Consider the following 27,685-nt stretch of genomic DNA (forward strand, 5'->3'; position numbering starts at 1 on the left):
GGGGAGGGGGGAGAAGAAGAAATGGGACTTCCCCCTCCAGGTGTCAGTACCTCTTCAGGAAGCTGATGCGGGTTAAGTGGTGGCGGGATGGGGGAGGTGGGGCAGATCTTGTACCACACCTATGCAGAGAAGAAGGGCGGCGTGTAGGGGTTTGTCCAAGAGTCGGTGGGGTCGGAGGGTGGATCGTGAGTTGAGAGTGTTTGTGTCAAGAAATGGTGAGGCTGGTGGTTGGGTGGGTGAGATCTGGAGTACATGGGTGGAACATTAGGAGGAGGCGACTACCTCAATGACCTCTGTGTTTGGTTAAGAAGGAAAGTTCACCTAAGCAGCTCAGATGGGAAAACTGTTAAATACATGTAACATTAGCTTCCACTAGCTAACATTTAGAGGTGCCATACACTGTAGACATAAATATGCCAACACGTCAAAACATTAGCCATTAGCAGCTAATGTTATTCAATGAAGCTTTCAGACCTGAGCTACTTCAGTGACCCTTCCTTCTTCCTTGCATTTGTCCTCTCGCGTTGTAGTACCAGTACCAGCAGAGCACGGTGGATGTCTTGCGGTTCCTGCTGGGTGACGAGGTCATTCCTCCCGGACAGCAGTGGCGTTCTCCTCCAGCGTTACCATGGCGTCCATGCCCGCGTTGCCGCCAGCGATGGTTGTGATGGAGACCACGGTGTGCAGCAAGATGAGGACGAGCATGCACAGCTTGAGGCGGCCACTGCCGCAGAGGCGCGAGGCGCACGACACCGCCTGCCACGGCGACCGGGGTGGCCATGACGACGACGACCCCTGCAGCTGGGTCAGGGCACACGCCGCCCCCACGGCCGGGTCACACCCGCTCCACCTGACGTCGCAACACTCCGGCCCGTCACTGCCACTGTCCACGGCCTCCTTCAGGCCTGCAGTCACAGACAGACAGACAGACAGACATCAGACAGACAAACAAACCGACAGACAGAACAACAATGTGTCATGACGTGATAGCAAGGGGAAGAGGAAGTCCATGCGTTTAGTTTAGTTTAGTTTAATTTTTGCTTTTTCCATTAATTTATTTTCTTGGGATATTCAAAAGATATACTGTATTTCTTCAGGGACATACAAGGATATATAAGGCACGCATTTTGGAAGAAAAAAAGTTTGTCATTTTAGAGCAAGGGTGTCAAACATAAGACCCGGGAGCCAGATGGAGCCCGCCAGTTAGTTCAATACAGATTGTCTGAGATTTCAAGTTTTCAATAATTGGATCAAATTTGCCTTTTTTGCTTGCCATTTACAGCTAATACTCATGATATACCTGCTTGACATCCACCTTGATATGATTGACTAGCAATATATTTCCGCTAGGAAGCAGAAATTTGCAATATTTTGCAATTATATTACTGGTCCAGCCCACTTGAGATCAAATTGAGTCTATGTGGCCCCTGAGCCAAAATGAGTTTGACACCCCTGTACAGTGTTTTACTCCCTTCGAATGAGTTTGACGCCCCTGTAGTGTTACACTCCCTTCAAATGTATTATTTGGGTAAATAGCGCCCTCTGTGGGAGCAAATGCAACATTTGGCAGCACAGCAAAGTTGTAGTTCTGTCTTTTCTCTCTCTCTTTCCATTTTTCTCTCTCTGTGTCTCTGTCTCTCTTTCTCTCTCTCTCTCTCTTGAGCGTGCATGTGCGCGTGCACACGCACGCACGCACGCACGCACGCACGCACGCACGCACGCACGCACGCACGCACGCACGCACAGGGAAACATGCCAAGGATGGAGAGAGAGAATCACAGCTAGAGGGAGAATATAGTCAGAAAAGGAAAAAGAGTAAGAGATAAGATGGAGGGAGGGAGGGAGAGAGAGAGAGAGAGAGAGAGAGAGAGAGAGAGAGAGAGAGAGAGAGAGAGAGAGAGAGAGAGAGAGAAAGAGAGAATCACAGATAAAGGCAATGCAGAGGTCTGCTGGACAGCATTGTGTTTGCACTCTGCAGCGAGTTACATACTGTATAGCACTATTAAGTTACTGCAGAGGACAAGGTTTTACACGAAAACATCACATAACAAAATGAAATAAAATCTTTCCTGTCAGTGGGTTGAGTCCCTTGCTGTCTAGTCTGTCTCCCACGATTAGGCTACTGCGGCGGAGATGTGCAGATTTTTATATGTGAAGTAATCTTTCTTCAACTCTTCACATTATAAATGAATGCAATGAAACTACTGACAAATCTCCTCCTCTTGAAAGAAATACTGGCAAGTTGTACAACTCTCTGCATCGGCAGGAAACGCAGTAAACTCTGCAGTGATAATTCAACACTTTCAGAGTCTCATTTAACACTCAGTCTTGCTCCTCCAACTCCCTAGATGATAAATAAGCACTGCAAAATCTACTGTGTATGAAGTAATAAGAATCATTCTTTATGGAAGTGTGGGCTCTGCAGGCTTTTTAATATGATAGTATCGGCCTTCATCTGGTTTCTGACGTACCGTACGGCCGTGATGTCTGCCACTTACCTGGCTGTGAGCCCTCCTATGCTCGTCAATTCAATTCAAGCACGGCATTGACGTCATCGCTGAGGAGCGCTACGCTACACATACCACTGCAGTCAATATCAAGTGAAAGACACCCAGACTACGACTAGCGCCGCGGGGAGAGATCATAACTGAGCTGAGGCATACGCAACGCTATAGATGGAGGCTTCACCTCGTCCTTCCTTCTCTCAGTGAAGCAGCAGTGAGGAGGGCCATGATATCAGGAACCTACTGTATCACCACTCAATATTCTTTTATATTCTTCCGCAGCAATAGTGAGCTCAGCAACTTTCCAAGGTTCGTGGGCTAAATTTTAGGAAGGATGGCTGAAAGCAGTAAATAATGCGTTCCATTACTCTGCACTAAATATTGCATTACAGTAAAAGAGGAGCGGTGGTGCTGCATACTAAGGCACCTGTCTATTAACGGGATGTACAGTATGCCTGAACGACTTGGGGACAATGACATTAGGTTTGAGGCGGACCAGGCAATCCATTTTCCAACCCTATCCCCACTTCCATGCTGCAAACTGTAGTGTCCATAAACTCAGAAATTATATTTTGAAAAGTGTGCCTCATATTATTTTCTGGTCATGATAGGCAGTCCCCATAATTTAGGGAATTGGGACCAATAGTGTGGTCCAGGTCTACCAGGCGAGTGGAGGTCTCTGCACTCCAGAAACTGTCACTGTCACTGCTATTGTTGTGTCTTTGGTGGTGTAGGGGGGGTAACTGGGTACGCAACCCCCAGCAATTACAGTACATTTCACCTGAGGGAGTTTGGCCAGTTGTCTGTCTATCTATGAGTATATTTGTTTGTGTCCGCCCGCAGTGCTTTGAGTCGCCTGAGAGTAGAGGATCACATCCATCAGGCATTGACAAGGTGAGGTAGGTTGCCATTTATGATTGCTTTACACCAGGGTTTCCCAAACTGGGGTGCGTCGTGCACCCCTGCAGGTGTGCGGCCTGCCACAAGGGGTGTGCGAGCTGAATAGAGTATTGGCTGAGATGTGTGTTTTTACAGAATTAATGAACATTACATGTTGTTTGGTGAATTGTATGTTGGAAGGATGCATTTTTAAGTGTAATTTATAACTCCTAGACTTGTCATGCAACAAGTTCCATTGTAATGATGGCAGAAAAAACGTCAGGTCTATTGGAAATGAGTTTTGCTCAAAATGTGCGGTTGTGCAACATTCGCTTAGGGGGTGCGCGAACCACACTGAAATCAGTAGTAGTAGTAGTAGTAGCCTTTATTCGTCCCAGTATGGGCAATTGTTTTGCAGTGGTGGTACACCTCTCAACCCCTCCACCTTTTTATGCGTTTTTAACTGTTATTTATGTCTGTTAAATGTTTTATGTGTGTGTGTGTGTGTGTGTGTGTGCGGGTGTAAGATATGTAAAAGGGGGTGCGCAGGGGAAAAAGTTTGGGAACCACTGCTTTACACTATGAACTGAAATATTGATATTCTCATGTCCAAAAGGGGGTCCCGGTGGGAAATGTTTGGGAACTGCTAAGATAAGGTATTGGCATGAATACATAGTGCGAGTGTTTACCTGTGAAGATAGTCCGTAATCCCTAGTAATTCACTGTGGTGCAAGGCATTGGGAGGGATGCGTTGTGTGTGAGTATTGGCCTACAGTCCACACTCATCAGTAACCCCTAGTAATATAATTCACACTATGTGGTAAAAAGTGAAGTGAAAGCCCATTGGGAAACTCCAACTCCCATTGTCATTGTGACACAGCACTCCACAGCACACAAGTGAACACTGCACACAACGAAATTGCATTTATGCCTCACCCGTGCAAGGGGGCAGCCCTCAGTGGCGCCCCATGGGGAGCAGTGCGGTGGGACGGTACCATGCTCAGGGTACCTCAGTCATGGAGGAGGGTGGAGGAGAGCACTGGTTGATTACTCCCCCGACCAACCTGGCGGGTCGGGAGTCGAACCGGCAACCTCTGGGATGCAAGTCTGACGCCCTAACCGCTCACCCATGACTGCCCGTACTAGGTATTGGCACGGATGCATAGTGTGTGTGGCGTACTGGCCTTCAGTAGCAATGCCGATGAAGCTGGGGAGGCCTCTCCAGACTGGTTCCAGGTATTGAGGTATTGGGATGGGTGCATAGTGTTAGTGCTTACCTGTGCAGATGAAACGGGAGAGGCCTCTGTACACCAGGTACAGCTATCTACCCACCAGAAAGGTTGAGGTATTGGGATGGACGTATAGCATGCCGCGGCTTACCTGTGTGGATAAAACAAGCCTTGATACTACACTAGTGTCACTACCCCTCCAGGCTGCTGTTGCCGTGTGTTTGTGTCAGGGGCTGCCCTCACTTGTGTAGATGGAGCTGGAAAGGCCTCCATACACCAGGTATCTACCCACCTGAAAGGCTGAGGTATTGGGATGGATGTATAGCGTGTGAACTGCGAATGCTTACCTCTGCAGATAAAACAAGCCTCTATACTACACTAGTGTCCCTAGTGTTTGGGTCAGGTTGCTGCCCTCACCTGTGCAGATGAAGCTGGACAGGCCTCCGTACACCAGGTCGTCGTTGTCCGGCAGCACGAAGGGACAGCTGGTCTCCACCTCCAGGCAGTATTGCTTGCACGGGACGCGGTGGACACACTGCTGCTGCGAGGTGGGGAAAAACTCCGCACACAACCAGGCCTTGTAGACAGACTGGAGAAGATGAGGAGGAGGCAGAAGAAGAAGAAGAAGAGGAAGAAGAAGAAGAAGAAGAAGAACAAGAAGAAGAAGAAGAAGAAGAAGAAGAAGAAGAAGAAGAAGAAGAAGAAGAAGAAGAAGAAGAAGAAGAAGAAGAAGAAGAAGAAGAAGAAGAAGAAGACAGTGTCAGCAATACAGTATGGCGTTAAAAATACATTACATTAGTATACAATCCTGGGCCGAGGAGAACACCCAGGGAAACAACACTCACACTCCGATGTGTCTTGAGTTGTGTTTTGTATTCGATGCAAATAAGACCCCTAAGGTTTCACCCTAGTGTGTCTTCCTCTGAGTCAAAAAAACCTATTGTTACACAAGTGCCTACAGCGGTACATTTTAGATTATGGATAATAAAATGAGAATGTTTGGAAAGAAAGAAAGAAAGAAAGAAAGAAAGAAAGAAAGAAAGAAAGAAAGAAAGAAAGAAAGAAAGAAAGAAAGTGAAGGAGACCTTGCATGACTGAAAACAGGAAGAAGAACGATGCAGAGCCAAAGCAAAAGCAAAATATACTGTATTCTTCTCCATCTAAAGACACTATACCCGAGGCAAGGGACCTCTGCTTAAAATGGAATGTACATTATAATAATGATTATTAATGTTGTATTTTTGTTGTTATCATTCTTTTATTATTAATGATGAAAGAAAGAGGAGCAGACAAGAACAAAGTGGAAGTTAAGGGAAGAGGGAGAGGGAGATGGTTTTGCATGCCAATGGGTGTTTTGTTCAAAAGAAGTATCTAAAGTTAGTCTGTGATTATAATCCGAGGTAGTTTCCACCAAACTCCATGAACTAATTCCACACAGCCCTTCGGCAGCACCCTTGTGTGGGTGTTTAGTGGGTGTTCTGTGGAGAGATTACAAACCTCTGCAGTGTATGTGTAGTGTAGGCCTGAATTTCTAAATGGATACGCAGTAGTGGTGGCCGAGACCCCATCGTTTTCTGACGAACCGACACAATGCATCAAAGGCACCCATAAAAATGATGCCGGCTGATTCACCGTTGATGTGAAATATCAATAACTTCCACTTGGTTTTCAGCTGCATTTACGTAACTTTAAAAGAAAGTGAGATACCACTATTGTTAGGTGTGGTGCTTTGGTGCTATTCTTCATAGGGAAGCAAAGGAGGAGAGGAGAGGACAGGAAAAGAGGAGAGCAGAGGACAGGAGAGGACAAGAAAAGAGGAGAGGAGAGCAGAGTGAGCTTAGTTAGATATAAACGTTATTGTCCCCATGGGGAAATTGTGGCCAGCAGTAAGGTACACAAGGCATGTTGCTATTTGCCTATGGATGCCTATGGAATAGCAGAGGAGAGGAGAGGAGAGGAGAGGAGAGGAGAGGAGAGGAGGCATCAGTTCAGATCCGAACAGATGTAAGGTGAGGTAAGGTGAGGTGAGGCGAGGCGAGGAGATGAGAGGAAAGGAGAGGAAAGGAAAGAAAAGGAGAGGAGAGCAGAGGAGAGGAGAGGAAAGGAAAGAAAAGGAGAGGAGAGGAGAGGAGAGGAGAGGAGAGGAGAGGAGAGGAGAGGAGAGGAGAGGAGAAGAGAGGAGAGGAGAGCAGAGGAGAAGAAGGGTATGACTGGATGGGACAGGACAGCACAGGAGAAAGCACAGCACAGATGACAGCGAAGGAACATAACACAAAAAGAAAGGGAAGGAGAGAGGAAACGAGAGGACTGACAAAAGGATCTCTCTCTCACTCTTTCTCTTTCTCTTTCTGTCTCTCTTAGCTTGCACAGCTTGTGATCTGTCTCATGAGCATGAGTTCCCGCAGTCTGGCCTGCCCGGGCGTCTGAGGCGGCTGTAATCCCATCCTAAGCCCCAGCGCCTCATTGCCCTCCCTTGCTCCACTATTTCATCACAGACAGGGAACGAGGGAAGATGGATGTATGTGCACCGTAAAGAACAAACTCACCCCAGGATGCCAGCGGATCCCTGGAAACAGACAAGGTTCAAAATAGCCATCACATCCCTCCTGTTACCTTTGATATTTTTTTTTCCTGGCCATTGCAAAGCTTCCAGATAGCCTTGGCTTTTCTATCAGTGGTGCATGGCAATTGTGTTATATATACTTTTTTTTGTTGGTCTGGGGATTGTGTCTGGCCAGCACAGGTCTGTTCGTGTTTAGTAACTGAGGTGGTCATCTAGGCCAGTGTTTCTCAACCTTTTTTTAGGCGAGGCATCCTTTCAATTCATTCAAAATTTCAAGGCACCCCAGACAACAAGCTGTAACATGGCACCGCATCCAATACCACACAAGCTTAGAAAAGTAACACATTGGGAGATGTCACACGACCTATGTTCGAAGTTGCAGCTGACTGGGGCGACCTATATTTACTTTATTGTGCGTAAATGGCAGATGAAAGATTCCACTGACTAACATTAACTTATCAATTTAGACAAATATGTATTATATTACATAATTTATTTATCAGCCACGTTTCCGCAGCACCCCTGAGGAAGGCCTGCGGCACCCCAGGGTGCTCCGGCACCCCTGCTGAGAAACACTGATCTAGGGTCATCAAAGGTATAGAGTTGTTGTCAGTTCTAGATTCAGAAAGGTAGCCGCTTACTGCAGATGGTCCCGTCGACGGGCCTATTCACTCTTTGCTGAAAACACTCAACGACATCATAACAACATTGCTATGACAAGGCAGAGTCTTTTGTAACCGATTAAGACGTGGTCATCATTACCATTTTGGGGATAGTGAGGTTATAACAGAGGCTCTGCGTTAAAGGGTTAAAGAAGGTCAACAGACCTATGCTGCCTGTGAAAAACCTCCAAAAAGCAAAATGCCTTTCGAACAATGGACTGTTCGAATCATCAGAGTGGCGATAGATTTGCTGCATGCCACTAACAACAGCCTGGCATTCTCCTTCATTTTCCTTCTAAACCAGGTAACTGCACTGAATAGCAATTGTATATTCCCTTTTCACTTGCTAGAACAGTGATTCTCAAACAAACGCCCCCTTGACCTCATCACAAGTCCCCCAATGCCCCCTTGGCCACATCATAAGCCTGTCAACGTATTAATAAATAAAATAGACCAATACACCTCAGCGGCAACTGAGCACCGCCCCTCTCAGCTGTATCCTTCTCAACACCCCCCTAGGGCTACCCAATGCCCCCTGATGGGCTGTAGAGCCGACGTTGAGAAGCACTATGCTAGTGTGACAGAGGCCAACTAGCAGAGTGTGGCGTGGATCGTTAGTAAACCTCCCTCCCGAGGCCTCAATACAGTGTGGTACCGTTGGGCTATTAAGACCTTCAGCTCAGTGGTCTCATACTGTGCCTCCCATTGTCGAACCAATGCACTGACGAGGTGGTGAGTTTGTGGCCCCGAGGGGGACGAACTGCGTGGGAACACCTCTGTCATACTAAAAGGTTAGAGTTATGGAGTGGGTGATGGGGGGGGGGCACATTTTGCTGACGGCTTTAAACTTCATGTTGCACGTTTCGCACGTTGCCTGAAGTTTTCTTGGCGAGTAATGAACTTGTGGATTTTTATCTCTGTTGTGTTTGCGATTGTGGGGCCACGGGAGTACAGTAAGTCTGTTTCCTCCGCAACTCTGCAATCGCATTTGGGCCGCGCTTGGGGAACTATTACAATCAGGAGACCGGGGGCGTAGCTAATGAGCATCAATCTGAATTATATGCACGCTGATTGGATCTGATGGTGGCTCTCATCATCGCGAATAATCAGATAAGGCTCAGTCTCAGGCTTGGCTGGTTAGAGATTCAGAGAGTTTCCTCGGAAAAAGCTGCACAAAGTCGGCAGGGAGACGCACAGACATGCTGCATATAAACCCATTTCATACCCAATATACTAGTGTTTCTCAACGGGGGCAGTACATAATGGATACATTTGAAATGGAGCGGTGCTAAGTTGGGGGCATTAGTCCATTTACATTTGTATTAATTGTAAGGGGGCGTGGGTAGGCTTATGATGAGGTCAAGGGGGTGTGGGGAGGCTTAGGATGAGGTCTAGGGGGCATTTGTTCAAAAAAGGTTGAGAACCACTGCAATATACTGTCTGTAATAATCAAATTGCAAATGTATGGCGTACTGTACTGTATATACGCCTGTGGGGAGATGAGCCATAACAATAACGGACTCTAGCCAACTTTCTGCTCATTGTGTCCTAGGGCTGGACTGGGGAGGAAATAGGGCCCAGGCACTGCTGACTTAAAGGGACCCCTCATAACTGGCGGCACAGAACTGACTCACCCGTGGGCCCCGCATAGCCAGGCCATGCCCTCCTTGTGACGTAACACCTTCAGCGTTGCTACAAGTCAGGTCAAGGGCAATGCAAGTACTTTCAGGGGAGGCCGTTTCGGAAATGCCGTTTGGGAAATGCTAATTGTAAGTCTCAAAGAGATTTGAAAGTCGATGATAATCAGGCTAGGCCCCGCGCCCTTGTGGAGCCCTCTTTTCAGAAATGTAAGAAATTATATCTAATATATATATTACATTTCTGAAAATAGGGGCCCACAAGGTTGCGAGTCCCACCGGGAAATGCCCGCTATGCCAGATGGCCGGTCCAGCCCTGTATCCTCAACCCCTCTAACCCCCTGTTTCCCAACCAGGGGCACGTGAAAAAAGGTTGGGAAACACTGCTCTAACCCATCATCTTCTGTGAGCTGCCACCAAAATAGCCATTTCAGGGATTTGAATAGCGTAGCATTTCGGAGGGAGAGAGAGAGAGAGGGTCCTCCTATTCGGTATGCACCAAACCACTCCAAACTGCTCGCAAGAGTGGAGATATCTTGAAGAGGGAACTGGCTGACGGTATTCTCTCCCGGACAATAAGCCCAGGCAGGCAGTAAGAGACCTGGGGACACAGTCTAGCTAGCGCAAGGCAAGACTGGGGCTTCATTAAAAAACGCTGACACAATCACACAACCACAGCACAGTAGTATAAGTACTGTTGTGTGTGACAGAGTGAGGGTGAGTAAAGAAAGTGTGTCTGTGTTTCTGTGTGTGTGTTTCTGTGTGTGTGTGTGTGTGTGTGTGTGTGTGTGTGTGTGTGTGTGTGTGTGTGTGTGTGTGTGTGTGTGTGTGTGTGTGTGTGTGTGTGTGTGTGTGTGTGTGTGTGTGTGTGTGTGTGTGTGTGTGTGTGTGTGTGTGTGTGTGTGTGTGTGAAGAGGGATATGAAGAGACATAAATTACTGTAAATACACTTCTCACAAGTTTTTACATCTGCGGTTCCACACACACACACACACACACACTTACTTACACAGAGAGAGAGAGAGAGAGAGAGAGAGAGAGAGAGAGAGAGAGAGAGAGAGAGAGAGAGAGAGAGAGAGAGAGAGAGACTTGCAGAGAGAGAAATCTGCGGTAATTGCTGTGCTGTGAATGACTGCCATTTTTTCCACCCTGTCACAAACACTTCAGCTGTGATAAATCAGAAGCCTTCTCACAGACTCACACACACACACACACACACACACACACACACACACACACACACACACACACACACACACACACACACACACACACACACACACACACACACACACACACAGACACAGACACAGACACACGCACGCACACACACGGACACACACACACACGGACACACGGACACACACACATGGACACACACACTTCCCTGTCCCCTGCTTGCAGCACAGCACAGCACAGCACAGCACAGAGAAGGAAAAGCCTTTCACACACCAGACGCCGGGCCACAGCACTCCATAATCAAAGGGTGCACTCCAGACACCAGGGTACCTTCTGTCATAATCTCACCATGTGCCCCCCCATTAAGGCAACACCAAAGGTGGAGTCAAGCTCGTTTACCTTCATTCACACAGATCATGGACCATGTGTGTTATATTTAGCTGTTTTATGCCTTTCATTTTTATTTTTGATGAAATACTAGGGAGAGAGGGATGTGGGAGGTTCAGAAAATGATCTCTGGCTGGAATCAAAACCGGTCCTTGGCAGTATGGTATGGTGCCTTTAGTTAGCTCTGTTGCTGTTGTCATGGTAAGCCTACAGTACATTTGTGGGACACACTAATAGACACTAATGATTCTGGTTAAATCGTACACCATACTGTATATACTGGTATATGTATAGCACACGTACTATATTTACACACACACACACACACACACACACACACACACACACACACACACACACACACACACACACACACACACACACACACACACACACACACACACACACACACACACACACACACACACTCATTTTTGTCATTGCATTGTCTTGATGTTATGAAATTAGGTTATGATTGTTATGATTGTGTCCAGCATAATCTTTTTATTTATCTTTTATTGTTTTCTTTGTTTGTGTGTGTGCATGCGTGCATGAGTGTGCACTTTCTCACATGAACACTCCAGACAACTGGCATCGTGCAGCAGCCTCCAGAGCTGGTGTGGGAATGTGTGTGTGTGTGGATTTTAAAGCGCTTTGAATTCAACTTCATAGTTGTGATACTGCGCTATAAGTACATGTTGTATTGTATTGTATTGTAAGAATCCATTGCTTTGTTGCTGTAGTAATTATGATGGTAAATTTGGGGGACACGCCAATGGATCAGGCAAATCACACACCAAGAATCCATTCCTTTGTTGCTAGTAATTCTGCTATTAAGTTTGGGGGACACACCAATGGCTCAGGTTAAATTGCCTTCAGAATGCACTGCTTTGTTGCTGTAGAAATTCTGGTGGTGAGTTTGGGGGGGGACACACCTTTTAATCTGTAATTAACTAGCAGCGATGGGCTCCACTGCTCTGTGCCGCGGCTGGTGTCTGGGCTCATATGAGCTGAGCGAATGTTTGGTAGAATACTAATCTCAGATATCTCTCTTTCTCTCTCTCTCTCTCTCTCTCTCTCTCTCTCTCTCTCTCTCTCTCTCTCTCTCTCTCTCTCTCTCTCTCTCTCTCTCTCTCTCTCTCTGTCTCTCCCTCGCTCCCTCCCTCTCTCTGGCCGCTAAATTTAGCTATCTGTCAGAACTGGAGGCTAATTATGAGGGAAAGCACGTTCTAGTTTAACTCCACCCTTTGAGCCTACACAGAGAATAAAATGGAGAAAGGTATACTGAGAAACAAAGAGAGAAAGACAGAGCGATAGTTAAAGAGAAAGAAAGCACCCAAACGAGCTGAGAAAGACAGGGAGTAAGGAAAGAAGAGAGCGTGAGAAAAAAAAACACATTTTCTGTTTTCAAATCATTTTGTTTGCACAACACAGCCACATCTTTAGTAGTGTGTGTTCAAAAAAAACAAAACAAAAAAGGTTTGCACTGTATGTTATCCAGGACTAATCAGGTCTTCGCTGCATTCAAGCTGTGCTGCCCTGAGCGGTAGCTAAGGCAACGAGATGTTTCAGAAGTGATCATCAGAGGCCTATTTGCCTAAACGCTGCCAAATCCCTCCACTGTGCACACTGCACTGCTATGGCTCATAAATCGCTAGGAAACAGAACAATATCGAATCATATAACTCACTCGTTTCAGGCGCATGCGACTTGACAGCGCCTATTTATTTACTTAGCGTGAGAAATGTAACTCCGGTCGTCTGCAGTAATGAAAGGTGGGCTTCCCTGCGACGGAGAGAGAGTCCTCCGGCGCAGCGTGTCCCAGGATAATTACACACAGCCTCGGGAGACAGGAACATATTGATGGAAACCCCTTCTGTGTCCTGCTCTAAATTAAGAGAAATCCTGCCTGTCTTAATTGTTGTTACGCTGTGGGACCGCGCACAGGAAGTGTTGCCAGGCAGGCGCAGAATTAGTATCTATGGAGACCACCAGCCAGACCACCTCCCATCCCTATCCCCAACCACCCACCCACCATACACACAGGGATGCACACACATCACACACATCAAACACTACACACACACACGCACGCACGCACGCACGCACGCACGCACGCACGCACGCACGCACGCACGCACGCACGCACGCACGCACGCACGCACGCACACACACACACACACACACACACACACACACACACACACACACACACACACACACACACACACAGCCCTGGACACACTCACACACACACACACAGCCCTGGACACACACACACACACACACACACACACACACACACACACACACACACACACACACACACACACACACACACACACACACACACACACACACACACAGGCCTGGACAGACAGACAGACAGACAGACAGACAGACAGACAGACAGACAGACAGACAGACAGACACACACACACACACACACACACACACACACACACACACACATACATACACGTACACACACACAGTCAGGTGATCAGGGTGCAGCGAGCGTCTGACCGACAGACTCTGTCGTTGCTGCTGCTTGTCCAGCTTTGTCTTTTTCTTGATCTGCTGTGCAACAGGTACAAAACATTCAAATCAAGACACCTCCACATCACTGGTTCAAATGGCAGCATACAGTGCTTGGGGCAGTCACGGTAAGTTACGAGGCGGGTACCTCGCCTGTGCACCTGCGACATTGCACAGTATGTGGCAAGTACATTACATTACATTTAGCAAACGCCTTTGACCAAAGTGAATTACAAGGAGGAAATTCAAGCCAGAACAGGATAAGGGGCAATCGCAGAGTACAGCCTGTATACAAATAATTAGTAAGAAAGTTTAGATAATGAACAAAGACATCTAGGCGCAGTGTACAGTTGCAAAACTGACAGCATTGTCCAACACATGGTAAAAGAAGATGTAGCATACAATAAGACACCAAAAAGTGTGTAAAGCAATTTAGGCACATACAGTAAAAGGTGTTAAAAACAGTGACCTAAGGAAAGAAGTAAAAAATTACGGAAAGAAGGATACAAACTAAGGCCATGATGTGAGTATATATATAGTTTTGAAAACTCTTACAGTATGGGCCATATAAGTAAGCACTCATACCACATTCTATACCCAGTGTTTATGTTGTTGCAGTTTATGGCATGTGTATGCCTTACTTGAAGGCTATGCGGAAAACGAGGACTAGGCCACTTTTATAGTATGTGCCATATAAGAATTGCACAATCCATAATGTATGAATCATTTATAAGTTTAATATATAGTACATCTATTCCGCATGGGTATGGTGGTGATAGCCAGGCTAACCCAAATCCCCAGACACTAATAGGTGGGGGGTAGTGACTCAGTGGTGCTGTCCTCTATGCTCTCCTGTTCTGCTGTGACTAAGATCCCCCCTAACAATCTCATCTGGCCTGTCCCCAGGTGCCGTTGTCAAGGCTGTAGCCAGCTCATACGTCAGATGGAGGGGATGAAAAGCCAACGTTTTTTTAGTTCACTGGCTAAACAGTACAGTCGTGGGCAGGCCATTAGGGAGTCGTGCAGGCTTTTGGGTGGGCTGAAAGTTTGATTCCTGACAGCACCGTGTGGGTGGAATGAGTGAATAACTAGTGCTCTTCCCCCGCCCTGACCCATGATGGGCGCACGTTGACCACTGTATCGTCCTCTCAAACTGCTCACCAGGGGCGTTGGTTTGGGGCTGCACCCTTGCACCGGTGTGAGGCAAAAAAAAGGCAATTTCATTGCCTATGTGATGTAGTGTGTTGTGTCATAATGCCAAAAAACGGACTTTAACTTACTCTGTGTGTCCACTGCGTGTGATCATGAAACAAATGGATAATAGCGTTTCACTATGCAATTAAATGATATCCGTGATCATGTCCAAATCAACCTCATGCCTGACAATTAAGTTAGCAAAAACTCCACAGGAGCATAATGAAATGCAGCCATAGCCAACTCCCCATTACGATTTTAACTGCATGAATCTGGAACAGATACTCCAGCACAGAGAGAGAGAGAGAGAGAGAGAGAGAGAGAGAGAGAGAGAGAGAGAGAGAGAGAGAGAGAGAGAGAGAGAGAGAGAGAGAGAGAGAGAGCACTCCTGCTGCTGCTGCTGTAGACAAATTTCAGCAATTCCAATTCAAATCAATCAACACAATTCAAAGCAAAACATCTGATAGCCAAAACAGACAAATCGCCCACTGATAGACGCTAGTCGGTCGATGATGAAATCATTTCTGCAAGCATAGTTCAGCCCCCCTGATGCAGCTGGAATTACACTGCAACAAAACAACACCAGACAAATTAACAGACAAACAGACAAAAAGCAACACAGACAAGGTCAACTGATGTCAATGTGTGTGCTGCTAACCCTCCAAAAAAGCAGACCACACAGGTCAACATAATGGCTTATGGAGCCAGGCCCGCTGACAGGGGAGGACATAAGGGTATGTTATCCCGGGCCAAGGAAGAGAAGGGGCCCAGAATTTGGTCCTCATTGAATTGTGTGTGTATTGAGGGGGAGCCCTTACAGATGATTTAGTCCCGGGCCCAGCCAAAGCTGTCAGCAGCCCTGTATGGAGCTGCTGCATGCTATAATAAACAGCAGTACAATACTCTCTCAGTTGTGGGCCAAAGTGCTATGCATTGCAGCCAGACAGCGACTTCCTAGTGACGCAACACCTTCAGCGTTGCTTCTAGTCAGGCCAGGAGCGATACAAATATTGTTTCTGAGCTCCAGAAAAAATCAGGAACTCCTTCCACTTTGCCGGGAAGCAACCAACCAGTAGCAAACCAAGGGAAGTGGGTCAACCATGCCGATTGGGAAATGTTAATTGTTATGCTCTTGGTCAGACCAAGTCTCGAAGAGATTTGAAAGTCGATGATAATCAGGCTATGTGCATTGTGCTGTGCTGTACTGTGCTGTGCAGGGCTGGGAGTAATAGCTTCCTAATGGTGTTTCCACAGGTGTGCAGTCTGTCCCAGCAGGACGACCAATGCAGACACTGCCCGAAGCTTTCCCTCCTCTGCTCTCCTCTTCTCCTCTCATCTTTCTCCCCTTGTCTCCTCTCCTGTGCTCTCCTCACTTCTCCTCTTCTCCTGTGCTATTCTCTTGTCCTCTCCTCTTTTTCCCCATGCCTAGTCTCCTCTCCCGTGCTCTCCTCACTTCTCCTCTCCTCTCCTCTCCTCACTTCTCCTCTCCTCTCCTCTCCCCCATGTTCACTTACTTTTTTCCACATATTTATCAGAGTAGTATTCCTGATTATTGTGACATGAAATGCAGTGTCTTTGTATTAAATGCGTAATGCCTCTGAATGTGCATCTCTTACATGGTGAAACTGAAGACAAGTTTCCACACTTGGGAACAATAAAGGTTCATTCATTCACTCATGCTATCCTCTTCTATTCTCCTCCCTTATCCTCCCTTCCAATTCTCCTCTCCTCTCTCCTAGGCTCATCTGCACTTTCCTCTTCTCATCTTCTGTTTTTCTCATTTTCTCTTCACTCTTCTCTTTGCTCCTCTCTTGTCCTCTCCTCAGCCCTGCCTGACAACTGAGCTCCGTTCATCAGCCAGTGCCCGCAGGGCTGCTGTAAGGTGGAAGCCATAGAGATTCACTCCAGACTCTCTTGCTACTGGATGTGCATTATGCTGAAATTCTTCTGTTCAGTGATCAAGGACAGCTCATGCTTTTCATATGGCTGCATTCGATGTATTGTGTTGTAAAGCAGTAACGTGGACAATGCTTGGACTGGATTACAGCCTTACGTGTAAAACCGTGCAGTCGTAGTCACTAAATGGAGTTTTACTGTACTGTCATTCCTTCAAAGTTGAAGGATATTTCATGGATTTGTGAACTATGTGTAGCCTATAACAATAGTTTTCACACATTCTGATAATTTTGCATTACTGATCTATGAAGGTGCGCAAACACGCACGCACGCACGCACGCACGCACGCACGCACGCACGCACGCACGCACGCACGCACGCACACACACACACAGAGTCTCTATACATTACCCCCTCAGAGCAGGCACGCAGAAATGTGTTTGCAGTGTGACAAGTCATTTCCCCCAACTTGTCACGTGGAGTTCTCCAAGACATCTTTTTTCTCACACACTTCTCTCTCTCACCTCCCACAGAGACACACACTTCAGACCAGTCGGAGCAGATCCTGGAGTGTCTTCATAATCACATAACACGGTGCCGCTTAAATCAGATGCTTAACTTAAGCCCCTTCAATCAACCCCCATCTACTGTGTCTATCACTACACAGCACTACAGGTGACTTAGTGGTGGCTTCAATTAGTTCACACTACTAGAATCTAGTGTTTTGAAAAATCATTTCTCACATTTGAAATCATTCATTAAGATAAATCTCTAGTGGAACAGTTAAATGTTATTGCGTTTGTTGTGCCTCAGTGGGAAGTGTCACAGGCTGTTCTCCATTAGTCCAGCCAGATTTTTTGTTGGGACGTTACATTTTTTGGGGTTTTTTGTCTTTATTGTGTCAGGACAACCTGAAGAGGTGGACGGGAAATGGTTGGGACAAGGGAGATGGGGTAGATTTGGGAAATGAAATCAAGCCCCCGTCCCCCTGCGTAACAGTGCGGCGTCTTTAAGGCCAGATCAGGATGGTTAGGTATCTTGGGTATCTTTTGAGTGGAGAAATGGAATCCTGCTACATGCTCCCAGACCTCCGTGTGTCCTGCCCTGAGCACCACCCTGGGGCTCCAGAGCTACACACACACACACAGAGGTCTAGGAACCAGGCTAACCCCCCCTCCCCCCAGAAGGCGAATTTACATAGGCCTACAGTAGACAGTGTTATAATTGTGATCTAGGAATTAAGGATAACATGTCTACTAACTGTGCTCAACGAGACAGATGACTATTTCAATATTGCATCTGGCCACAGTTCTGTCATTTTTCCAGTTTTGGCCAATTAGGGCCCTCAAGCTTATGTGCATTAATCTGGCCCTGGGTGTCTTAGGCCCTCCACACATCAGTTTCGACAGCACTGCGGAGTTCTTTCGCTTCCGAACCCCGCACACAATTACACCACAGCAGAGAATTGATAAATCAAGTCAACAAAATAGAAATCGCCTCACACTTTTGCGGAGCAGTGCTCTGCACTTTGTCGGAGCCGGTGTGCGGAGGCCCTTAGCCCTTTGAGCTGCAGCCAAGGCCTTGCATGATAACTTTTGAAGGAGTGGACAGATTTTCACCACATTTTCTTTGCCAATTGACCACTCTATAACCTTCACATGAACTCGCTAACTTTGGAGGCCTATATGTTTTCAAGATGGATGGCTTGGCTATGGTGGTATCAGAGTCAAACTTTGGTTTTCATTTTAGCGGCATTCCTTATAAGGGCAAATATACCAAATGAACAGAAAGCTTTTAGTTCTAAAAACAGACACAAAGTAAAAGGATGAAAACATCCGACCGCGCTCGCACACACACACACACACACACACACACACACACACGAAGTGGAAATGATGTTGTGAGTGTGTGTGTGTGACCCCACAAAAGCATCCGTTCCACTCCGAGCTCCGACTCCTCTATAGCCATGGCAACAATGATAAACCGGCTCGACGAGGACTCGAAATTCAAGCGTGACACAAAGGAGGGATTAATGAAATCATATTATCTCTGGCCTCTGGGGCTACATTGGGGATGTATGCTGTGCTGTGTGCTGGCCACTCACAGGAGTGTAAGGAAGGATCGGAGGGAGAGAGAGAGACACACACACACAGACAGACAAAGATGCACACAAGAACACACACAGGCACAGACACAGACACAGACACAGACACAAGCATGCACGCAAGAAGACACACACCTGCAAAGACATGCACTCACGCATAAACGCACACACACACTCTTGAACAAAGAAACATATATTGTGTACACACGCAAAAAGATAAAAAAAGAATAATAGTGAGAAGAGGAACAACAGGAAGAAGAAGAAGAAGAAGAAGAAGAAGAAGAAGAGAAGGCTCATGGGACACCACATAGATCTGGTTATGACCCCTGACCCTTGGCCCCCCCACTCCACCTCCACCCCTACGTTGCCAGGTGAGACACAGCAGGACAGGTGTGGCATGGGGATCTCCAGTAGATGTGTGTCTATTATTGGTTGTCAGAGCATGTGCTGTGTGACCTGCGTGCCCTGTGTGTGTGTCGTGCATGCGTGCATGTGACAGACAGGCAGACAGACAGACAGATGCAGGGCTGGACTGGTCACCTGGTATAGCGGGCATTTCACGGTGCGGGGCCCAACGGTGAGTCAGTTCTGTGCCACTAATTATGAGGGGCCCCTTTAAGCCTAAAGTGCCAGGGCCCTATTTCTCCCCAAGTCCAGGCCTGGGCAGACAACAGACAGATAGGCAGACAGGCAGACAGACAGACAGACAGACAGACAGACAGACAGACAGACAGACAGAGAGACAGACAGGGTGAACGAGACAGACAAGAGACTGAGCAAGCTATTTCTATTCTATGTATTTTAGAAAAGCGCCGAAGGCTTTTTATCCCTAACTGCTCCCACACACTGGGTCACAGCACTCATTAACACTGAGGTCAGTGCTTCTTTAAAATGGATCATAGCCTATACATACCGTACAGACAGTACATCTGAAAATAACACTGACTGGCCCCAATACCAATATGGTATCTTCCAGCAAGACTTATGGTACACTCTGTCACAATCCAGTTTGTCGATTTTTTCCACACAGACAGACAAAAGAGTGGTCTGCTCAACACCAACACCCTTGTCTGGAAGCCTCGCAGAATTGCCACCATAATAAAGGATTGCAGTTGGCTGTAAGCATCTGGCTAGCCACCCTGTGTGGGAATAAACCTTAAAGGAGAATTCTGGCCAACAATTTCAACATATTGCTCACGCTACCTTTGACTTGTCAGTACCCATCCACGATGCTGTTCAGCACCTTCCGAAATCCTAGCGATTCTCATGTGGGCATGGCTTGTTTACAAGTCTTAACATAGTCCAAATATAATACCAAATGTCAAGGCTAATGTGAGCAATACAACTCCATGTTGAAATTGGCCTGAATTTTAAACCTGCTCCTCATTTACAATGATGAATTGGATTGATGATAACCAGTGGCGATAAGAGGATATGATGAATGAACTGCTCCTTAGATACACACCCCACAGAGTCAATTACTACGGAATTCTCACTGGAAGTAATTACCGACAGCACAGATATGAATACTATGATATAGATATGGACACTATACTATATTACTTTTTTTGGTAACATTTTACTTGACAGTACCGTCATCATCAGCATGAATTAACACTGTTATACCAGTCATAAACATTATGCTAATGTTACACCTGTCATAAACATTATGTCAATGTCGTAAACATAGTATAAACATAAGCATAATGAAGTGTTGTGTGCACTTCAAAATGAGCCCTTTAAACCCATTGTTCTGTACAGGTAGGCCTAATAACAATCAAGACTTTCTATGACACTCATAATACAGTTAGTATTATGTCATAATAAAAACAAAACATCGACATAATGTTTATGACATTTTCACGACAACACTGTTATGACAATGTCATGGCATGGTTATGGCAGTACTGCGAAGTTCAGTGTTACCAACCAAGTTTTTGTCGAACAACAACGACATTGCTGCTGTCCTTGAGAAAAGGGACCTCATCTACCGAGACACATGTTTTGAATGGCTTGCCCACCGTGCTTCATTAGTGCCATGTTAGATCTGCCAACGTTTTTTTGCCCTCACACATATACCCCATTAATCAGCACATGGTCTGAAGAAAACCACCTTGGTGTGTGTGTGTGTGTGTGTGTGAGTGTGCACCCGTGTGTGTGTGTGTGTGTGTGTGTGTGTGTGTGTGTGTGTGTGTGTGTGTGTGTGTGTGTGTGTGTGTGTGTGTGTGTGTGTGTGTGTGTGTGTGTGTGTGTGTGTGTGTGTGTGTGTGTGTGTGTGTGTGCATGCGTGTGTGTGTGCGTGTGTGCGTGCGTGCATGCATGCATGTGTGTGTGTGTGTGTGTGTGTGTGCATGAGAAAGAGAGTTTGCATTGTGTGTGTATTGAACAGTGTGTGTCTGTGTGCGTGCACCCACCATGGGCTCTGCCCATTAGATTCTGGGACGAGAAACTAACTGAAAGCATCTGCCCAAAAAACAACACCAATACCACCTCATGACATCCAGACAAACAAACAAGAGGAAAACGAGCCACCATCTGCCCCCCAATCCAGGCCAAGACGCCCACGCGGAGCAGAGTGATGAGGGTTGGTAAACCCATTGTTGTCATTTGGCTACACAACCCCACTTCCAAAAAGTTAGAAGACTGATATATGCACAATCGGAAAAGAAAATGAGCTGGATTTTCACACAATATAGCATGTAGTAAGTATATATTGATTTTTTTAAGTTTCAATAAATAGAATTAGACCTACTGTGTATTTAGTGTAAACTCATCACAAACATACTGTACTTAGAGGGTTTTGCATATGAATCTTCCATATGCACATCTGCAATTTAACAAAAACAACATACCTTAAAAAGAATTATAATAAGACAAAGCCATTTCATGTCCCAACGTTTTTGGAATTGTGGTTGTTGCCTCCTGACTTTATTTTAGCCAGCTTGCTTAGTCTTAATATGCATGTTTTCTTTAGTATAATCTCAGCTCAAGAAAGGTGCCAGGAAAGATTCTGTGATGTATACAGTATTGTGAAATTATATACAAATGTACTATATGAATAAAATATGACAAAGTATACACAATAACAAACAAACCCTTCTCCTACTTCTAAGCAATAGCTTGGATTGCCGAGAGTTCTGTGGCATGCAGGAAAGTGAAATAAAAAGTGATGCAACGTCACATTCCTGCTGCTGAGAAAAACATTGCTTGGTAAGCAAACTGTATGTACATAACCTACAGAAAAATGCGTAGTGTAGTTTCTTAGTGCTCAATAAGCATGTAATGGCTATGGAATCAAGTGGGCCTGGGGAGGCAGGGGTGTCGTACTACATCTGTTGAAAATGTGCAAACATGGTGTGTACGTGAGCAAACATGGTACATTATGTTGCCCAATGAGCCAAAATTGCGGAGGAGGAGGAATTCTCTGGGGAGAGTGAGGGGAAAAAACATGGCTGAAGCTTTGTTGAAACTGCACTGCTTGCTTATTGCATATACTGTAACAGTGCATCATCAAAACACATAGCATACATACTGTACATGCTCATCCTTACTGTTCTCTTGCAGTTCTACTGGACGCCATGGGCTGATCATTTTGCCTTACAATGTTTTACATGGGTAATACCACCAAATCTATAGGTTACATTCGGTAACTCCGGTTTTCTGAGGGAGATGTCTGCGTGTTGTGCTTGCGCCACATTGGCCCTTGCACCCCATTGACCCTTTGCGGGCGTGATTGAAAAGAGCTTCAGCAAGTAGAGCATGCAGAGGCATTCTCCGAAAACAACACACTGTTATTGACTGGCGATAAAAAGCACTGAGAGGCTTGCAGGATCATTTCATAAACATTAACTCTCTACCTAACATTAACTGTATCTATTACTGTGCAATGGTGCTGTTGCTTCCGCCTAGTGTAGCCGGAGGGTACAGAAGGATGTGCATGACTTTGTGACCTAGTAGAGGTCATCAAAAAGATGGAGGAGAGAGAAATGGAGAGATGAGAGGAAGAGGAGAGGGAAAGAGGGGAACGGAGATGAGAGAGGGAGGTAGAGAAATGAAAGGGGAAGAGGGGAATAGAGCAGAGAGAGAGAGAGGTGGAGAGAGGAGAAAAAAAGAAGGGAACAGCAAATTGAGAAGGATGTGGAGACAGGAGAGGGGAATGGATAGAGGAGGGGACTGGAGAGGTGAGAGGAAGAGGATGAGGGGGGGAGAGGGAGATGAAGAGCGGAGAGGGAAGAGGGGGTGGACACAGTCAGGTGAGGGGCAGATGGAAAGAGGAAAGAGGGTAGATGCTCTTGAGAGAGAGGGCAGGTGCTGGAGAGAGCTTGAGGAGGGAGAAAAGCAGAGAGATGAAGAGGTGAGGAGGATCAAAGGAGAAATGTGCAGCACAGAGGCCCACGAGAAAGAGAAGGGAAGGGAAGGACGGATATAAAGATAAGGAAAGGAGAGAAAAGCTGACAAATAAAATGTACTGTAGGCCTAGGGCTGTATAGTATTTTTACAAATACATTGTAACTCGAAATGGGATATTCAATCTCAATGGTGCATGAGTTTGAGTAGGTGAGACTGTGCTGTTGCAGAGAGATTTCACAGTGGTGAAGTGTGATGCAGCAGATAGGTTATCTTTTGATGTTCGCTGTGGCTGGGGTAGGCTGGGGGATTTATTATGTTGCCTGATAACTTTAAAAGAGGATAAGAAAGCTGTCAGTGAAACAAACAGCATGCAGGGCTGCCCCATTTAAAGGGCTTTGTTTTCTATAAACCTGGTAGGTCCAGACAAGGCCGCTGACAGCTTTGCCTGGGCCCAGGACAAAGTAATCTGAAAGGGGCCCCCACCCAATACATACAATGTAATGAGGACCCAATTATGGGCCTCCCATCTCCCTGGACACAGGACAACTGACCCCTTTGTCCCCCCTTGTCAGCTTCCCTGGTTCCAGAACATGACTAATGTGAGGAACATCAATGAATAGATCAAAGGCTTTCAATTGGGAAAAACACACCTAGAAATTTGAGGGTGTTCTTTATTTGAACTGCAAATCAGGACTGTGGAAATTCCCTAGACTTCTAATGATGTAAAGAAAATGAGCTAGATTTTCACACAATATAGCATGTAGTAAGATATCTTTCCCTTTGCCAAGACCTGCTCTACCGTGACTGCAAATTTGCTTTCAATTTGATGCTGATGGACACATGGAAAAACTACTCCAAAAGCAATGGACTCAAATACTGTACACACAGCATGCTCTGTTAATTGGGCAGTACTCAGGCCCAAATACACTATAGAATGTTAAATCGACTCTCTAAGTGTTGAATTAACACTGCATGTTTTACTGTTTACATAAAAATATCCAATTGATTTGGTGTTGTGGCTGAGTTGACAGACACTCTGTAAACTGATCCGCCCCCTGTGGTTGGACGTCTTTGTTGTTTTATTCATACGGGAATTGATTTGACTTCAACAAGATCTAAACAAATCACCACAAGGTCATCTGAAGCGTAGAAAAGTCACTGAAGTAATAAACTGAGGAAAATCACTTTAGTAAATAAACTGAAGAAAATGAAGTTAAGTAAATAAACTACCTTGTAATTTTACCTCACTAATGAAAGGTCTGATTTAGGGTGATTCTTTGCCTTTTTTGATAAATATACAAAGCTGTGAGAAATGTGTTGTTGTGCTTCTGTGACAGTACAGCAAAAATCTTCCTTCAAAGTTGCTTTTTATGAAGAATACAAACACTTAAGCCGAAAGAATGAAGAATGCAACACATTTGCAGTAGTGCTAGGAAATACCTTTGAAAATGGTGATATCTGTTAAAACGCAGGTCATAAACAGAGGATCGAGGTTCAAGTTTGGCCCGATGTCATTTCTCAATCCTTCCCCAATTAACTCTCTCTCACTACATACTCTCCTGGCACTCTCTCACGCTGTCCATTCAATAAAGACATGAGACACCTGATAAATGTCTTTTAAAAATGCAGGACAAAGGGCAGGTAAAATGGTGGTGAGGGACACCTGATGACTGCCCATGCTAACCCCCGGAGTATCCACATAACATTGATAATGAACTGGTGTGATGGCCTATGGAACAGTAATCAATGTCTTATTACGAGTAAGTAACAACTGCAATGAAAATGAAAATGGTGGGACTCAGAACTCAAATGCATAGCCTTGATTCTGATGTGTCAGTCTGTGGCCAAGGATTTGTGCATTAACAATCCAGAGCATTAACAGAGCATTTATTATTTCCTTTACACTGCTATTATATACCTGACGAGAAGAGTGTGACACTGAACTCTCAACTTTTACTGTCTGAAGAAAATAGGAACAGAACCCTTCTTTGCACTAACATGGCTCTCACCAGATCTCTGTGTTTCCACTCAGCTTTCTGAACTACACTTGGATCTGTACGGATTGTCTCATTCGCCTTTCTCATTAAAAATGTCAGAGAAGTGGTTTCTCTATTCACGTGCAAGGATTTTTTTTGTCAAAAGAAACACCTTTAGAGAGGTAGCCGTACAGCCATAGTAGTACCAGATGAATGCGAGGCAGGGCGGAACCACATTCATCTGGAACAGGGCCGCCGGCAGCTTTCTCTGGGCCCAGGACAAAGTCATCTGAAAGGGCCCTCTACCCAATACATACAATGTAATGGGGACCCAATTCTGAGCCCAGGACAGCATACGCCTTTGTCCCCCATGTCACCAGGCCTGATCTGGAGAGAGCCAGGTTATCCCTTCCCCTGCACTGCGGGGAACCCCCTTCTACTGCCATGTTGCTTTGTGTCTTCTGACACGAGACACCTCCGCCCTCCTCCATCTGACTGAGGGCTCAATATATTCACACCTATTTCAGTCAGCCAAGAAGCGAAGCACGTCCAAGGGCTTAGGGAGGCAGGATTGTAAGGCAGTGAGAAAAGCCTGCCGAAAGCTTGCAACCTCAGTGAAATCGTGAAACCAGCCATTGTGTGTGTGTTTTTTTATACGCCCACCTCAGCGTGCTGTGACCCCCCCTTTTTTTACTCGCTACTACGATTGTTTCTTTATACACTACTTTTCTCTGTGTCTTTGGTGTTGGGTTAATGCAGGAAGGGCCATAATTGACCATAATAACAGCCTTGCAGCCACAATTCGCTGCCCTTCACCCTCTCTTTATCTCCCTCCCTTCATGTCTCAGTGTTGTGCCGGAGAGCGTTCACCTCCACCTACCAGTGGGTGAAATGGCTACACCAGACCCTGTTATCAATGGAGTCTGACAGGTGGAATGACAGGAAGAGTGTGGGTGGACAACCCCAGCAGCAGCAGCAGCAGCAGCAGCAGCAGCAGGTCTGTGAGGGTGGGTGCACGTTGTTGCACTTGGGACCAACTCAATGAGTGCTAAATGTCACTCCCGAGGTGTTGTTACAGCGAAATGGACTGTGCAATGGTCAGAAATCCACATGGGCTGATGTGACTGGTGGAACAACAGACAGAGAGAGGGAGGGACAACTCCAGCACCAGCACCAGTAGCAGTTCTGTGAAGGTGGGTGTGTAGTACACCGTAGATGTTGCAGAGTTCATTCAACGCTATTCTGATCACTTATGATCCCCTTCGATTTTAGTGTTACATTTTATCTCTTTCACTGTTGAATTAACACAGCAAATCCATACACGGTTTAAGTCAGTGTTAACTCAAAGATTTCAAAATGTAACACTAAATCGAGTGGAATCACATGTGCTCAGAACAGCGTTGCACTAACACTGCAAATGTTACTGTGTACATTACTAGTACACTGATTTGCAGTGTTCATTCAACACTTAGTGAGTATGGGAGGCTCCACGAGTGTTAAATGTGACTCCATAAGTGTTTAGTTAATGCTGAAATTTACTGTGTGTGTATAGGAAGAGGCCATGTTATCCGCTCCAAAGACCACGACTCACTGAACGCAACGGCACCTGAGCCTGACATGCTACAACGTCGCTCCGTCCGTCTATTCAGAGGCCTCCACGTGGAGCCTTCTATTCTCATTATTCTAGAGCACTGACTCGAAACCTGGCGGAGGGTGGAGTGCTGTGGCTGCGAAGGCACACACAGTTGAGTTTGCAGAGTTACAGTTACTTAAAGGGACAGTTTGGTCAATTTCAACATGCAGTTGTAATGCTCACACTACCCTGAACTTGTCAGTGCCTGAGATTTTTTTTTCTTCTTCTTCAGCCGTTTCCGAGATCCTGGTCATTGTAATGGGGGCAGCTCTTTGTTTACATTTCAAAAAAACATTTTTATTTATTTCCAAAAACATCCAAAAGGTTATAAAACATCAGCAGACAACTAGCAAACAGCAGTACCTTTTGGGAAAATATTTGGAGTTGGCCTATGTTTCATTTTTAAAAAATGTAAACAAACGCTGCCCCCATTAGAATTGCTCATATCTCGGAAAGGGCTGAGCCGAAAAATGTGGCATCACCAGGTACTGACAAGTCAAGGGTAGCGTGAGCAATACAACTGCATGTTGAAATTGACCAAACTGTCCCTTTAACATGTAAGAGAGCAAAACCAACAAGGAAAGTGTTCAATTCAACTGACTTACAGCAACACTGTAAAGTTAACTGTAGCGAAAGCAGTCATCCCCTGATGTGATGGCAGGATGCAGGATGTAGGATGCAGGATCCCCAGGCAGGATGTGTGTTTCTCTGTGTGTGTGTGTGTGTGTGTGTGTGTGTGTGTGTGTGTGTGTGTGTGTGTGTGTGTGTGTGTGTGTGTGTGTGTGTGTGTGTGTGTGTGTGTGAGAGAGAGAGAGAGAGAGAGAGAGAGAGAGAGAGAGAGAGAGAGAGTGTGTGTGTGTGTGTGTGTGTGTGTGAGAGAGAGAGAGAGAGAGAGAGAGAGAGAGACAGAGACAGAGACAGAGAGACAGAGACAGAGAGAGAGGGTAGGGGCTT

General features: G+C 46.0%; 1 protein-coding gene across 1 annotated transcript in view; it reads right to left on the reverse strand.

Moving 5' to 3' along the window:
• Positions 1 to 585: 585 nt before the first annotated feature.
• The window catches only part of nalf2 (NALCN channel auxiliary factor 2), a 34,847-nt gene continuing 7,747 nt past the window's right edge, over positions 586 to 27,685 (reverse strand). Inside the window, exons 2-3 of the mRNA XM_063202635.1 lie at positions 5,030 to 5,201; positions 586 to 905 (exon numbers count right to left, since the gene is read on the reverse strand). Of these exons, the coding sequence (XP_063058705.1) occupies positions 586 to 905; positions 5,030 to 5,201 (492 nt within the window). The remainder of the gene's footprint in view (positions 906 to 5,029; positions 5,202 to 27,685) is intronic.

The sequence above is a fragment of the Engraulis encrasicolus genome, chromosome 7 (assembly GCF_034702125.1).
Source record: "Engraulis encrasicolus isolate BLACKSEA-1 chromosome 7, IST_EnEncr_1.0, whole genome shotgun sequence".
In the NCBI taxonomy this organism is placed as follows: domain Eukaryota; kingdom Metazoa; phylum Chordata; class Actinopteri; order Clupeiformes; family Engraulidae; genus Engraulis; species Engraulis encrasicolus.